The 16,154-nt window shown below is 38.4% G+C and overlaps 1 protein-coding gene across 1 annotated transcript; it reads left to right on the top strand.

Moving 5' to 3' along the window:
- The first annotated feature begins 27 nt into the window (after positions 1 to 27).
- mrpl15 (mitochondrial ribosomal protein L15) lies at positions 28 to 7,709 on the top strand. Its single transcript, XM_067401580.1, has 5 exons — positions 28 to 187; positions 1,138 to 1,295; positions 1,380 to 1,545; positions 2,859 to 2,982; positions 5,309 to 7,709. The coding sequence occupies exons 1-5, from the start codon at positions 83 to 85 to the stop codon at positions 5,644 to 5,646; spliced, it is 891 nt and encodes a 296-aa protein (XP_067257681.1). The 5' UTR covers positions 28 to 82; the 3' UTR covers positions 5,647 to 7,709.
- Positions 7,710 to 16,154: the final 8,445 nt, after the last annotated feature.

Here is a 16,154-nt window from a genome sequence, read left to right on the forward strand (position 1 = left end):
TCCCGCATGTGCTTCCGGTTTAGCGTACCACGTGGGTATCCCCATGTCATCTGCCCTTGACTAGCATTTCTCTGGCTCTATAATGTCTGTGACCAAGACAACAGGGGCGAAAACCATCGACATAGTAAAGAATCTACCTCGAATTACACTCGCGAACCTTCGACCAAATCCGGGTGCAAAGAAAGATGTAAGTTTATTCTTCTGCGAGACGTTATAAATGTTAGCGTGCTAGCTAAAGAGCATGATCAGATGCTCAGAACTGAAGTTGCGACTTCTTATCATTTAAAAAAACTTTTTTTTGCTGTATTAGTTTTAAAATGAGAGTAGTTGTTGTAGGCGAGAAATTCATGAAGGATTGTTTATCATTAAATTAGTTAGAAAGTCTTAAATTAATAAATTTATAGAAATAAATGTTTCATTCATTGCAGAATTTTTTTATATCTCAGTATTTCCGAGCTGTTTATGCTTAAAACAAGAACATGTAAAATCTCTCTTTGAATTAAGTGTATTTTTCTGATATTCATGTTTTAATCATAAACACACTTCATTTTGATCAATTTCACAGAAAACAAGAATCCATATTTTATGGCAGTTTTGCATCCCCCTGCAGTCAATAATTTGTGTGGTTCAAAAAATATGCATTAAAATGATTTTCAAAGCATATTATTTTATTTTGTCAACTAAGATACACACAATACTCAAATGTATGTCTCAAACCGACTGTCAAAGTGCGAAATAAGCTATATCCAGTCTCGATTTTGTTATCTGTTCGATTGACAGATTACTTTGCCAAAGCAATGGCACAAAACATAATGTTAGTGATCTTTTAGGTTCATCATAAAACAGTCGCTGGACCGATTAGACGGAATTGGTTACATCATATTTGTGATGATAGGAAAAAGGTGGTTTCAAACCACGTTTTTGAGATTGTCTTTCGTACTTCAGTTTCTCTTAAAGGTGCAATATATTTCTACAGTAAAATATCCAAAAACCACTAGGCCAGTGTTGTCTATTTTGTTCACTTGAGTACTTACAATATCCCAAATGTTTGCAACTATTACTATTACAACACGATACTGACGTGTAAATTTACCTTCATAAAGCCTGCAGAAACCCTGATATCTTCTCACCATACAGGAGAAGCGCAGAGGTCGCGGGATTCACGGAGGCAACAGAAGCGGACGGGGGCATAAAGGTGAACGGCAGCGTGGCAATCGACCGCGACTGGGCTTTGAGGGCGGACAGACCCCGTTCTATCTGATCATCCCGAAATACGGCTACAATGCCAATCACAGGTAAAATGGTCTGCTACATACTTAACTTTATCTTTTACGGCTCTGTTCTTATCGTGTCCCGTCTGTGTGTTTTATCGGTTCCAGCCGCCGGCCGCAGTTTCCTCCGCTATCCCTGCGCAGACTCCAGTACCTCATAGATTTGGGTCGCATCGACCCTACGCAACCCATCGATTTGACCCAACTCGTCAACGGCCGAGGGGTTACGATCCAGCCTCTGAAACGAGACTATGGCGTTCAGCTCATTGATGAGGTGTGTGTGTTGGAATGGCACTTCGTTTCTTTTATCGCTTAAGCACTTCTTAATTTATGGGAGTATCTTTTACGCCGGAGGTCCTTAACTTTACCCACTAGCTGCGTCCCAATTCAGAGGCTGCATCCTTCGAAGGACACAAGCCATGTTAAATGAAACGAGTGGCGATAATGTTTGTACTGGACTTTTTTGAAAAATATTTCAACTGTCTGAAAACAAAACAGGGTTGTCTAAATATGCTCACCTCGGTCCTTTTCTGTACATAACAGAGTCAAACAGTCATGTTTCGGAAGTAAAAACTCCATTCATTTTCTCCATGATTTGAACGATAACTTATAAACCATAAAGACAGCAATACTGTGAGCTATCAGGTTGTGAATCGATGGTATTTGCTTCTGTTGAAGCCGTCAGCCTGCATTGTCAACTCAGTTTTAAAATAATTGTGTTTAATAGCAGAATTCGTGGTATAAAACTACATTACCCATAATGCTGTACAGACATTCCACCAATCAGAGGTGAAACGGGCAAAACACACCAAAATAATGCTCTAAAAATACTTAAATATATAAGCATATTTTGCAATAAATGTAACATATATTTTTTTCCTATATAATCAACATTAGTAAATGAGCAGTTTTATATTTCACCGTCGTTTTTAATTTGATTATGCTGTTCGCAATGCTTCATTGTAGTTCTTTCTCTTACTAAATCTGTATTTTTGTCCAATTTTGTTAAGTTTTAATGAAATCCCTCTGGGTAAAATGAATGGAAAAAATACATCCAGTACCAACAGCGCTGAAAAAGTGTAAACTATAAAATCGCATCTTTAGTAAGATATGACAACTTTTGAACTCCCTCAGTTTGTTTTAATTATTATTCTGTGTACATTTGTATCGTTAGATACTTGAGTAAGTGAATCCCAATACTTGGATTTAAAAGTTTAATCTGGCATTTTCTCTCTTAAAAATTGGAGTTGGGATAGGCTAGGCTGCGAAGGATCCACTCGTTCTGTCCTTAGCAGCCCCGGAATACGCATTTGTAGGCCGCGTTCGATGAAGTCTTTGAATTGGGACAGCCTTTGTCCCATGGGAAGAATCCAGCATCTGAACAGGGACGCAGCTAATGTTCAACTCCAACCCTAATCAAACACCTGAACCGGCTAATCAAGCTCTTCAGGATCGCTAGAAGATCACAGGCTGAAGCAGTTCGGAAATAAAGCTTGCAGGACAGGAGCAAATCTGTAAGGAAATCTGTTTAGTTTATTCATCCAAGTCATTTTCATTGAAGCCAGTGTGTATGTGTGTTTGTTGCAGGGTGCTGATATATTTTGTGCAAAAGTAAACCTGGAGGTCCAGGTTGCCTCGGAGAAAGCCATTGCTGCCGTTGAGCGAAATGGGGGTGTGATCACAACCAGCTACTACGATCCCCGCAGCCTCCGTCAGTATTCCTGCACTCTGTTACATATTCAGAAGTCATGATTTCAGTGCAGTGGTCAGCCATACAGATCAGTCCAGTGGGGCTGGGCGACAAACAACATCATATCCAGATCGTGATAAGACTTATGTCGAACTCTATGATTTACCCTAGCAGTCAGTCACACAGCTGAAATAAACGCGACAACAGCCAGTCAGTTTGCAGGGAGCCGAAACGAAAGCTGAGGAAATTGTTGAAAAAAGTAAATTCTTAATGTTAATCTCAATTTTAAAAGTTGAAATTTATTCAACGTTTGTTAAAATGTTCTTTCCACGTGATTCTGAACACTAAACGAATTTGTCTCCATTTGCGTTCTAGATTACGGGTTTCTCTTTTGATAGCGTGACTAGTATTTTTCTGTCTAACCTTTTTAAATCTCATTGGTGCAACAATATCTAATGTACTAGTGAAAATGGTGCACATGCTGCTAGTCATTTTCTGGATCATTTGTGTGTTTAGGTATGATGAGCAGCTGAGACAGATCAGGCAAATGACATGAAACTTTAACACTTTCTACACTCACTTTTTTCACTTATTTTCTACAAATGAAAAAAATTGGAGCAATATCTTGTTTTTATGTTAGTGTAGAAAAAAAGTCACATTCAGGGTCTTTGGGGTCTCCAGAGACTCCAGACAACAAAATGTAATTTTGGAACAAAATAGTTGTTTTTTTTTTAAAACAAATGTAAATTTACACTCTTAATGTTTTTACTTCATATTTGTGCAGTTTTTGGAGGATTTTTCATATCTTTTAAATAAATAAATAAAATAAAAATCTTTCATGAATAGGTTTTATACAAAACCAGCTTTTTATGTAAAATTCACTTTATAAAAGACCCACATTTCTAACTTTCATTCATGGGGATAGTTTTAACAGTAAAAAATTATCACTGTTACCAGTAGATGGCAGCAGAGCTCCACTATTTGCTATTTGACTGCCTGAAAGACATCTTTTCACAAGTATTTTTCAGTTGGATTTATATCTAAATATTATGAAATCACAATTATGACAATAAAAATGACTTTCTAGTCAAAGTTTAGCTTTTTTTTTTTTTGTACTGAAAGACAAGTTTTTCAATAATGTTCATTTTGAGGATGAATTTTGTCCATTTTCTAAATGGGGTCTCATCATAATGTAACAATATTGAAAAACTTTTTTTTTTATTACAAAAAATACTAAACTTTGACAAAAAAATAGCTTTTATTGTTATAATTGTGATTTCATAATATTTAGATATGAATCCAGCTGAAAAATACTTGTGAAAAGATGTCTTTCAGTCAGTCAAATAGCAAGTAGTGGAGCTCTGCAATGTTGAGTAAAAACATTAATAAACAGAGTAAAATTACATTACAATTATTTTGTTACAAAATTATATTTTGTTGCCTGGGGTCTCTGGAGACCCCAAAGACCCTGAGTGTACTTCCCAAACGAAGACCATGCAAGGGTTAAGGGGCCGTTTTTCCTTTCCACTGCACTGCTTTTTTTGTTTTGTTATGTTTTTCTATATAATCACGCTAGACTCTACAGAAATCAATGTAGGCATGCGGAGGAATAATCACTGTCATGTGAAAATAGCTAAAGAAGTGTATAATGCCATAAGGTTGCAACTGCAACTCTTCCTTTTTATTACACTAATGTGTCATTAAATGTCAACAAATGTCTAAAACTGATCTGAGATCAGGTAATAATCATATACAGACATTGGTCCAGATGTTCAGAGAGATCACCTAGCGGTGAAACATTGACATTTTGAAACATTTCAAAACATTTATGCCCGGTGCTGCAACTGTTTCAATGGAAAGTAGCTAAAGCCTGCTCAAAAAGACGCATAATGCGCCGTCTGCGATTTACATCTGTTCTCTCTCCTAATCCGTGCTCACACACTGTATAATATAGAGCCGAATGTCCATTAAAGCTGCGTATGATATAGTGACTTTAACCAACAATCCAAAACATCTCTAAATTTGTCGATCGTTGCTTGTTAAAATAAAGACACTAAATGGGCCTGAGAAGACGGTAAACACGCAACCCTGGTTATGAAATCACGTGACTTTGGCAGTTTGATATGTGCTCCGAATTACTGATTCCAAACAAATGAGTCTCAAAGCGTATTTCAAAAGTGGCAGCATTATCAAATTATATATTGTGAAAAATATCGATATTAATACGGGGGAAAAATAGTGTGATCATATTTTTTTTGCCATATCGCCCAGCCCTACAATCCAATGGCTCATGGGATCTTCTTGGTAATAGATGATGATAATAATAAGATTTGTGTGTGTGTTTTAGAGGTCCTCATCAAACCAGTGCCCTTCCTCATGTCCGGCGAACCCATACCCAAACGCCTGCTGCCCGGTGAAGACCTTCTTCCGTATTACACAGATGCCAATAACCGTGGATATCTCGCAGACCCAGATCAAGTCCAAGCTGCACGCCTACATCTGGCTAAAAAGTATGGCTACACCTTACCTGACATCACGACGGATAAACTATTTGAGATGCTAGTCCAAAGAAAGGATCCTCGTCAGATCTTTTTTGGGTTATCACCTGGATGGGTGGTTAACATGGCAGACAAGAAGATCCTCAAACCCACTGATGAAAGAGTCTTGCACTATTACGGTTCTTAAAGTCTTCATTCGATGTGGATGTCTGTGTATATAAAGTGAACGTGGAAGAACTGATTAAATTCAATGTCTGGAATAAAAAGCTGATTCCACATTCTGTGCTAATAATCATTTTGAAAAAACTAAATATAGCTGCAAGCAGCAGTTATCGGGGTTTAAGGACTTTAAGCACTTGCGCAAAAAGATTTTACGTTTTATTTATCAAGCATGTAACCAATTAAAACTGTAGTCCGTAAGATTTGCCTCTTTGTCGCCATCTCTGTTTGAAACCTGCAATTGCAGTGATATGCATAATTATTATCTGTTTGTGCATCAGCTCGTCGGTGCCAATGAATCTAATGTTTGCTGTCAGTCACCGCACCGGTGTGGATCCTGTACTTCAGAATCACAGATTGTAGTCTTGAAGTATGACCAAAGTAGGAATTTTCACCAGTAAATGTCATCTTGAAAAGTAAGTAATATTTCTGCCACTTTTGGTGAACAAAAAATATTCTCATCGCTTTATAATATTAAAGGTGCCCTAGAATTAAAAATTTAATTTATCTTGGCATAGTTGAATAACAAGAGTTCAGTACATGGAAATGACATACAGTGAGTCTCAAACTCCATTGTTTCCTCCTCCTTATATAAATCTCATTTGTTTAAAAGACCTCCGAAGAACAGGTGAATCTCAACATAACACCGACTGTTACATAACTGTCGAGATCATTAATATGTACGCCCCCAATATTTGCATATGCCAGCCCATGTTCAAGGCATTACACAAGAGCAGCCAGTATTAACATCTGGATCTGTGCACAGCTGAATCATCAGACTAGGTAAGCAAGCAAGAACAATAGCGAAAAATGGCAGATGGAGCGATAATAACTGACATGATTCATGATATTTTTAGTGATCTTAGTAAATTGTTTTTCTAAATGTTTCGTTAGCATGTTGTTAATGTACTGTTAAATGTGGTTAATGTTACCATCGTTTCTTACTGTATTCACAGAGACAAGAGCCGTCGCTATTTTCATTTTTAAACACTTGCAGTCTGTATAATTCATAAACACAACTTCATTCTTTATAAATCTCTCCAACAGTGTGTAATGTTAGCTTTAGCCACGGAGCACTATCAAACTCATTCAGAATCAAATGTAAACATCCAAATAAATACTGTACTTACGCGATTAGACATGCTGCATGATGAACACTTTGTAAAGATCCATTTTGAGGGTTATATTAACTGTGTGAACTTTGTTTATGCACTGTTCAAGGCAAGCGCGATCTCGGGGGGGTGGGAAGCACGAGAATTTAAAGGGGCCGCAGCCTGAATCGCCGCATATGTAATGATGCCCCAAAATAGGCAGTTAAAAAAATTAAATAAAAAAAAATCTATGGGGTATTTTGAGCTGAAACTTCACAGACACATTCAGGGGACACCTTAGACTTATATTACATCTTTTTGAAAACGCGTTCTACGGCACCTTTAAGGTAGAACTACTGAACTCGCATGAACTGTTTTAAATATTTTTTAGTACCTTTATGGATCTTGAGAGAGGAAATGTCATTGCTGTCAATGAGCCATCAGATTTCATTAAAAATATCTTAATTTGTGTTCTGAAGATGAACGAAGGTCTTATGGGTGTAGAACAACATGAGGGTGAGTAATAAAGGACATTATTTTCATTTTTGGGTGAACTAACCCTTTAATATATTTGATTGACAGCAGTGGTTCCTTACAAAGTTGTTCAGTATGAGGAGATCTATCAAATGATATGCATATTGTGAGGATGTGTGAAACCCCACATGATTACAGCGTAAAACTCATTAGCACCACCTAGTGGCTGATTTCTTTTAAAATTCTTACAGACCTAGGGCCATGAGTCAAACATGCCCAACGAGTTTCGTTCCAATCGGCCTTCGTTAACTGTCTAATAGGTGCTCAAAATTCATTGGTCAATGTCCTCATAGACAATCACGGGTCCTTGGACCAAGACACTGCATGCCAAGTCAATCGGACTAACGGTTGTGTAGTTAGAGCAGTTTTCATGTTTTGGTTTTTTTCAATTTATAGTGGCACCAAGTGGTCATTCGTGGGTTTTTTTTAATTGTTGTTTTTTTACTGTGACTTCAGATTGAACTCATACATACGTGTACCAAGTTTACTGAAAATATTTCAATTTGTTCATTAGTTATAGCCATTTTAGTAAAAGTGGCTCTACCCACCGCAAACGTTTTGGCCCTTAAGGACCATAAATCGAAATTTCAATTAAATTCAATTTTTTGATAATTATTGACGATCAGAGTCTGGAGAATCTCGCTGCACTGGGCTAAAAACCTAGGACTAGTTTGCCTATATAGGTTTTTCAAAAAATGCCTGAAAATTTCAAATCCGAGGCTTGAATTTTGTCCGCCTCGAGCCAGCGATAAAAGACACTTGAGTCTTTGCCTGACGGTTCAGGAGTTTGAGCCATTTTTTACTTACTTCACTATCCTTCTTGTAAAAGCCATATATTTGCCGAACGGTTTAGTACAACTGTCTGTCGAGAAGCCTTCCTCCTTTTGAGGTTATACTGCAGTGCTCCTAATAGTCATTTTTAATTGAATATTGACGACCTCCATTTATTACTCATAAATTCAGCACATACAACCCCTGGATCAATGTTGACCTCTGAAACAAAGTTGTGCAATTTTAAAACAGCCTGACGCCGTATCTCAAACATTCCGCCATGTGTTTTATTATAAAACTCCCAAATTAACCGTTTTGTCTTTTAGCTCTCATGTCTGCTTTATTAAGCGAAAGAAACTAGAACATGGCAGGACCTCATTATCCCAACAGGAGGGTGCTGAAGGGTTTTAGTGCATGTTGCTCATCTGCTTTAACTGATGATGCGTGACAAATGCATCCCAGATGCCCCGAAGACCTCTGTGGTACATTAACTTCATTGCACACACACCAGCAATTTAAGACTATCAGCGGGCGAGATACGCCCTCACGTGAAGAAATGCTTTATTTGCAGCAGTTGCTCATTCGTTTACATGTGTCAGTTGAGTTTTCCATAAAATAACAGCTGAAGTCTTATAAATTTTTGGCTCTAATGGTGATCATAGCTCCCTGAGGTTATTAAAAATCTGTCTTACACTCACACACACGGATATATGGATTGCTTGTGATGACTCTGAATCACCCGATACTTTATACCCCTACACACACATAAAACACCTCCAAACCCTCAAAATCAGCATGATTCAGGGTTGCCAAGCAACCGTTTGGATTTATCCCTTTTCATTCTAATTTTCAACACACATATGCTGACAGAACCATTTAACAACATGCACCTCTGCATCTTTCACTCCTCTCAAGCTTCCTATAACTTTAGAAATTCAAAGGAGACTGCAGTGGCAATAAGCTGCCCTTTAAAAGATTAAATTCAAATGTCCAAACCAGGTGTGACAAGCCGCGATAAAAGAATCTTTCCATGTTTCCAAGGTGCATTAAGCAATTTTTGAGAAACACTGTTGATATTTGAAACCACCCCTATTCAAAAGATAACACCCCTATCTTGATAGCTCCGCCCCTAAAGTCACAAACATGTTATGCAACACAGGCACCTCCCCCATCATGAGTGGACACGCCCCTTACTGCTGATTGGCTCAGTCAGATCCACTTTCAACACGTTTCTCAGAAACTGCCTACTCCACCTTTAATCAGTTTTTGTAACGCGACGCACAATAAAAGGTGTGTTTTCCTTGTTAATCAGAGTTTTTGTTCTAACCAGCCGCGACAACGATATTTGATACTATTTCTGTGACGTCGGGGCTGGAACAAAATCAAAGTATGACAATGATAATCTCAGGTACTGATTATGTGCTTTATTTAATGTTAAAAGCTTCTAATGCTAGTTTGAATATCATTTTGCGTGACCTTTATAGCTGTTCTGTAAACAACAATGGATAATTCACCTCAGATATTGAAAAATAAATAAAAGGAAACAAGAATTGAATGTGAACAAACTAGTGTATTCTATGACAGATTGTTTTCAGTCACTTCATATGTATTTTTAATAATGTAAAATGGTGTAATGTTTGTGAATTCTTACCCGTTTGGTTGCAAGTGCCGTGTGCTTGCAGAGAGACTCCGCCCACACGCTCTTCTGATTGGCTGTGATTTGGTCGTGTCAGGTGTGGACAGGCAAATTGCTTGTCGCTGGACTCTTGTAGTAGGCATTACATGAGTATTGAGGCATATTTGGTTTGTGCCAGACATAAGAGTGTTGCTGTTTTCAAACCAAAGAGCTGTAGAATAAATGTGTCTCAATCAGCTCCCTAGTTCAGTATTCAGGCTCTGACAAAGAAGTCGGTAATTTCTAGGGGTGTCAAATTCCCTCTAGTGCACTAGTAGAGGTGTTTGTTCCCTAAAAATTCCCACAATGCGGTTCCTATACTAAGATGTTTAATTATATGTTAGCACACACTTTCAACCAATGGTTTATAGACGACTTCTGGAATGTTGTTCTGGAAAATGTACAAATTTTCTGTATTAAGAACAGGCATTGCGTGCATTTTGAAACCACCAAAACAAACACACCTGGTTTTCTTGGTTTGCTATCTTTATATGTGCCACTATATTTAAAATGCCTCAACAGGATGATTGCATCTACAAGTTGACAACTGGCTTCGAGTCGGTCAATGTCTTGACCCTTTTGACACTGAACCTGAAAAATAGATTTCAAGTGTCTAAATCGCAGCGCGGCACAAAAACAGACTCCAATTTTTGCCCTTGAATGATTTAATCACGGCCGGGAGAGTTCTCATCAATCTCAGAGAATCTCTCCCTGGTGAAAATAATACAGCAGGTTTTATAGGATTTCAGGAACATCTCACAGTCAGTATAACATGATCTATTACTCACAATCATCATCTTAATATGATTGGTTCAGATTTTAAAAAACAGCATAGTTCCTCTGCCACGCTTACAGGCAGAGTAAATTTAGAACCACAGAATCATCAAAGATCACCAGGTTAATAGTTCACTGAACTGATTACTCAATAGGTCAAAACAATTTTTTATAGACTTTTTATATCTACAAAGGATGCTGTTTAGCCAGCACAGCAAGATTTTCCAAAGTTACAACACTGTGACTATTTCTCTCTTCTAATCCCAAAGTTAACTCGTTAGGCCTGTAGGAGAAAGAAATGTTGGTTCATACTTGATTGTATAAACGTAATAATTTCAATATATATATAATATACAGGTGCCGGTCATATAATTAGAATATCATCAAAAAGATGATTTATTTCACTAATTCCATTCAAAAAGTGAAACTTGTATACTATATTTATTCATTTCACACAGACTGATATATTTCAAATGTTTATTTCTTTTAATTTTGATGATTATAACTGACAACTAAGGAAAATCCCAAATTCAGTATCTCAGAAAATTAGAATATTATTAGAATATAGATTTTCTATGGGGTTAAGGTCAGGCGAGTTTGCTGGTCAATTAAGAACAGGGATACCATGGTCCTTAAACCAGGTACTGGTAACTTTGGCACTGTGTGCATGTGCCAAGTCCTGTTGGAAAATTAAATCTGCATCTCCATAAAGTTGGTCAGCAGCAGGAAGCATGAAGTGCTCTAAAACTTCCTGGTATACGGCTGCGTTGACCTTGGACCTCAGAAAACACAGTGGACCAACACCAGCAGATGACATGGCACGCCAAACCGTCACTGACTTGGTCTTGCGGACCTCAAGCAATGTGGACTGTGTGCCTCTCCTCTCTTTCTCCAGACTCTGGGACCCTGATTTCCAAATGCAAAATTTACTTTCATCAGATAACATAACTTTGGGCCACTCAGCAGCAGTCCAGTCCTTTTTGTCTTTAGATGCTTCTGATGCTGTCTGTTGTTCAAGAGTGGCTTGACACAAGGAATGCGACAGCTGAAACCCATGTCTTGCATACGTCTGTGCGTAGTGGTTCTTGAAGCACTGACTCCAGCTGCAGTCCACTCTTTGTGAATCTCTCCCACATTTTTGAATGGGTTTTGTTTCACAATCCTCTCCAGGGTGCGGTTATCCCTATTGCTTGTACACTTTTTTTCTACCACATCTTTTCATTCCCTTCGCCTCTCTATTTATGTGCTTGGACACAGAGCTCTGTGAACAGCCAGCCTCTTTTGCAATGACCTTTTGTGTCTTGCCCTCCTTGTGCAAGGTGTCAATGGTCGTCTTTTCGACAGCTGTCAAGTCAGCAGTCTTCCCCATGATTGTGTAGCCTACAGAACTAGACTGAGAGACCATTTAAAGGCCTTTGCAGGTGTTTTGAGTTAATTAGCTAATTAGAGTGTGGCACCTGGTGTCTTCAATATTGAACCTTTTCACAATATTCTAATTTTCTGAGATACTGAATTTGGGATTTTCCTTAGTTGTCAGTTATAATCATCAAAATGAAAAGAAACAAACATTTGAAATATATCAGTCTATGTGTAATGAATGAATATAATACACATGTTTTAGTTTTTGAATGGAATTAGTAAAAATAAATCAACTTTTTGATGATATTCTAATTATATGACCAGCACCTGTGTATACAGAAAATTTGCAGTCTGTCATTTTGCTATGTTTATGCTGTGTTTATCAGTTCATTTCATTCATTCTCTCTCCTTTTCTCAATCTTTATCATTTCCTCTTTGTCCTTTTGTGACTAAATGAGGTGTAAAACATTTTTTTTTCCACTAAACAATAGAATCTCCATTGAGCCATTAATGGCCTCAGATGACATAGGTACTTTGCAGGCTATTATTTCTTTACCTTTTGTGCGATAACAAAACAACCTCATCGTGTGAATAATTGCTCACAAACTGAAATGGAAATGGATCTATAGGTACTACATAGAGAAGACTGAACAAAGTGATTTTAGAAAAGAACAATGTCATTTCATCTGTCAACTAAGATGGAGAAAAAGCACAAAGAGAGAATTTGGGTCAATAAAGTGATGGTGCGTGCACGCATTTGTTGTCTGCCCACATGCAAAAGTGTGCACAGTGTGTGCAACCCTCTATTAAACCTATATTATCTTAGTGCTGATTAATACTGACATTTCACACAATCATTTTCTCTTCTAATGCGTCCTGAGACAGCTCACACAAACACAAATACAGCAGGTAATCAACATTCGTCTGATTATAAATTTCTCAGATGTGTCAATCATGCAAAACTAATGGATTTGTTTGTGTGCAATTGCAGGTGTTCAGAAAGCTCAAGCCTGTGGCTAAAAGTGAAACTGATGCTACTGTGATGTTGAAAACAAAAGGTTTGTTGAAGTTAATGATATGTAAAATATCCAATAACTAAATCACAGGATCTAGAATCTGTCAGCACCTCTGAAACAGTAACACTAATGTGCCAAACCACATAGAGTTAAAAATGATTGACAATTCAATTCTTCCCAGCAAGAAAGAGGCTGTTTTTACATTTGCCACTTGGCAAGTGCTAATTGTGTTCATTTAACACAATTAATACTCGTCTGCTCTGCCTGAAGCAGAAGTTGTGCAAAAGTGCAATGAATTTCAGTTTATCCTGTTAAAAGGATGTTCATCCAAAAATGAAAGAAAAATTTGTCATCATTTACTCACCCTCATGTTGTTCAGAGTATAAAAAATCTGGTCTCACTGGTCACAAATTGATGTTTGAACAACACCAGTTGGATTTGTATGTTTTTTTTCAACACTAGACCTATTGTTTACGGCATTGGTCTATAAATCAGCCTTAAGGCTAAATTGCACAAGAACAATAGACCTCTTCCAAAACTGCACCTGCACGTGTTTAGCGATGGTAACGTAAAGCTTACTAGTGGTTAATCATAAGCTAGCACTATGACCCAGAGTCTCCACAACCTAAATGTTACGTTTCATTTTAATGGTGCAATGCTAAAATATTCACTAGTGCGTAAGTTGTAACTTATGTAGTGCCTTTTAACATCTCATTTACCCACAACTATTGCAACCAGCCCCTGAACAAGAGCTTTCAAGTGCTTTACAATACACAAATGATGAAGTCATTTCTTTTGTGAGTCTAGCAATCCAAAGTACCAATTAAGACGCCACTTTGGTAAAAAGGCATTTGTAGAAGAGACATGATGAGTGCATTAACGGCTGAAAAGATTTTCAGAACGTGACAGTAGTAGATTAGACAAAATCATCCATTTTTTTCTTTCTCTCATTTTCATTACAAGCCTTTGATTGTTGATTCTTGATTTTTTGATTGTTCTGTTTTTCTAGAGCAGCAGATAGTGTTTCGCTTTATGCTCATGCCACTATGTTTCTTAACTATGTCAAGTAATCTTATGTTAAACGCCTGATATACTCACACTGCGGTCAAGCCAGCCGCAAAAGAAATATTGTGTGCGTCTATAATTACAGTAATTTGTAGAATGGCCATAAACTTTATTAGTGAGTTGGATAGCAAATCGTCATGATATAATTTCATATGTTTTGAATTTCCATTTAAAGCCCATTTAGTACTCAAGTTACCTTAACCTCCCTCTAAAGCTCAGGACAGAGAGGAAATGTTATGTGTTTTTTGTGCAGTGACCTTTCCACAATGTCATCCTGCTGTGATAGCTGGAGAAATATAGACACAATACATCAAATGGCTTCCCTCCTCTTACTCGCTCTTACACTGTGTGCAACGGCTCCCTAAAGCAACAAGCCATGCATAGCACACAAAATTATTCATCCACTATCCAGCAATGCATATGCACGGCAGCCGCTAATAGGCATGTCCACATGGGTTATAAAGATGGCTACATGCTCCAATTTGCTTACAGACCATTTAGTTTCAGCAGCATTATAAAGCCATTCTGCATGAGCCAGCTCAAATGAGAGCTTGTTCTAGCAGTCATTGGTGGATGAAGCAGAATTGCACATGAGACGGAGAACTCTGTGCGAGCTGTGCAGGTAAACCTCACTACCCTGATCACTGCGGTCTTTAGCATCCTTGTTAGCGCGCCCACCTCCCATGCCAGAGATGGCGGTTCGAGTGCCGCTCGAAGTAGGGAAAGTAGGACTGGAGGGGTTTCATTGGTGCCATGACCCGGATGGGAGTGAGGTTTAGGGGGGTGAGTCTATCAAAGGCCAGCTAGTGAGAGCTGTGCAGGTAAAGCTCAGTCCCCTGATCTTAAGAGGCACACTAGCAACTGAGGCTAGAGACTGCAGTCTTTAGCTTCCTTGTTAGTGTGCCTGCCTCCCCTGACTGAGACGCCAGTTCGAGTCTGTGGTGACCAGGGCGGGCAAGAGCCGTGAGGGAACGGCGCGAAGCCGGTTGCGCGAGAGTTAACGAGCATCACCTGGGAGGCGCACCGGCCTTGAGTCTCTCACGGAGGAGCTCCGGGAGCATAAAGAAGGAGACAGTGATGGACGAGAGAGGACCAGGTCTGGACTTTATTTTATGTTTTATTATGTTTGTGTGGCCGGCAGACGTCCGCGAGGGTCTGCCGGCATTACTTTCCTTTTGTTCTTTGTTTATTTTGAATTAAAGGGTTACTTCAGGATTTAGCATTAAGCTTTGTATTAGTAGAATACCACTAGTATTTTCGAATTAGCGTGCTTTCCCCCTTCATATCAGCCCGAGATGAGAGATTTATGCATTTTTATTCTGTTTTTTGGCCAGAGGCTTAAAACTACAGCCAGTAATAGCAGGTAATTCCGCATTTTTTCACCACGCCCATAACATATGCGCGTTTGAGGTTACTCACGGACACAGATCAAAGATTTTATCAAAAGTGGGTGTCAATTATATTTTTAAGCTTACAGTAATTAACTTTATTTAGTCTGCAATACATCAGTGGTTCATCTCGCAAATTTATCGGTCTCTGCAGTCATCTCAACCAATACAGCAACAGGCTTTTGTGGTAACGTTAGCATAAATAGATAAATAAACTCAGTTTTACTGAACAGAGGCTTTACTTTGATAACAGTCAACTTATATGCAACTTATATGTAATTGTATGTAATCTAACGTTACTTTGCTAAGCAGTTTTACTGCTACCTACAACACTACATATAGGCTACTGGGTTATCAGTCTAGTATCAGCGAGTCTTACCTCTGGGCGAATACGCTTAGTGCCAGATGCCCAGGCTGTTCGTCTTCTGGGAAAGTGAATATCGACGGTATCGCGGTGTCCTTCAGAATGGTTCTCTTCATTGCAAAGATATTTGGTTCGTAGTCCTCGTGCTTGAAATGGAGACTAAATATTCTGCGTTTTTTTAGGTTTTCTATAACGGTGTCATCTCCAAACTTCGGGTGTTTGATGGCCTGCAGCCACTGTTTACATCGCTCCAAATCTTTAATCGGAAAATGATGGAAACTTACTTGTCCTTTCCTGGTTTTGGGTGTACATCCAGGTACAAAGCAATTTAGCACCATTTCGCTGTAAATGTATGAACCAACTCACGATTTGTTTGTTTGAATTTTCCTGGTAATGCCGCCTGTAACCGATAGGCGTTGTTTGGGTGTGACCTCGCAAG

Source organism: Chanodichthys erythropterus, chromosome 11 (genome assembly GCF_024489055.1).
Source record: "Chanodichthys erythropterus isolate Z2021 chromosome 11, ASM2448905v1, whole genome shotgun sequence".
In the NCBI taxonomy this organism is placed as follows: Eukaryota; Metazoa; Chordata; class Actinopteri; order Cypriniformes; family Xenocyprididae; genus Chanodichthys; species Chanodichthys erythropterus.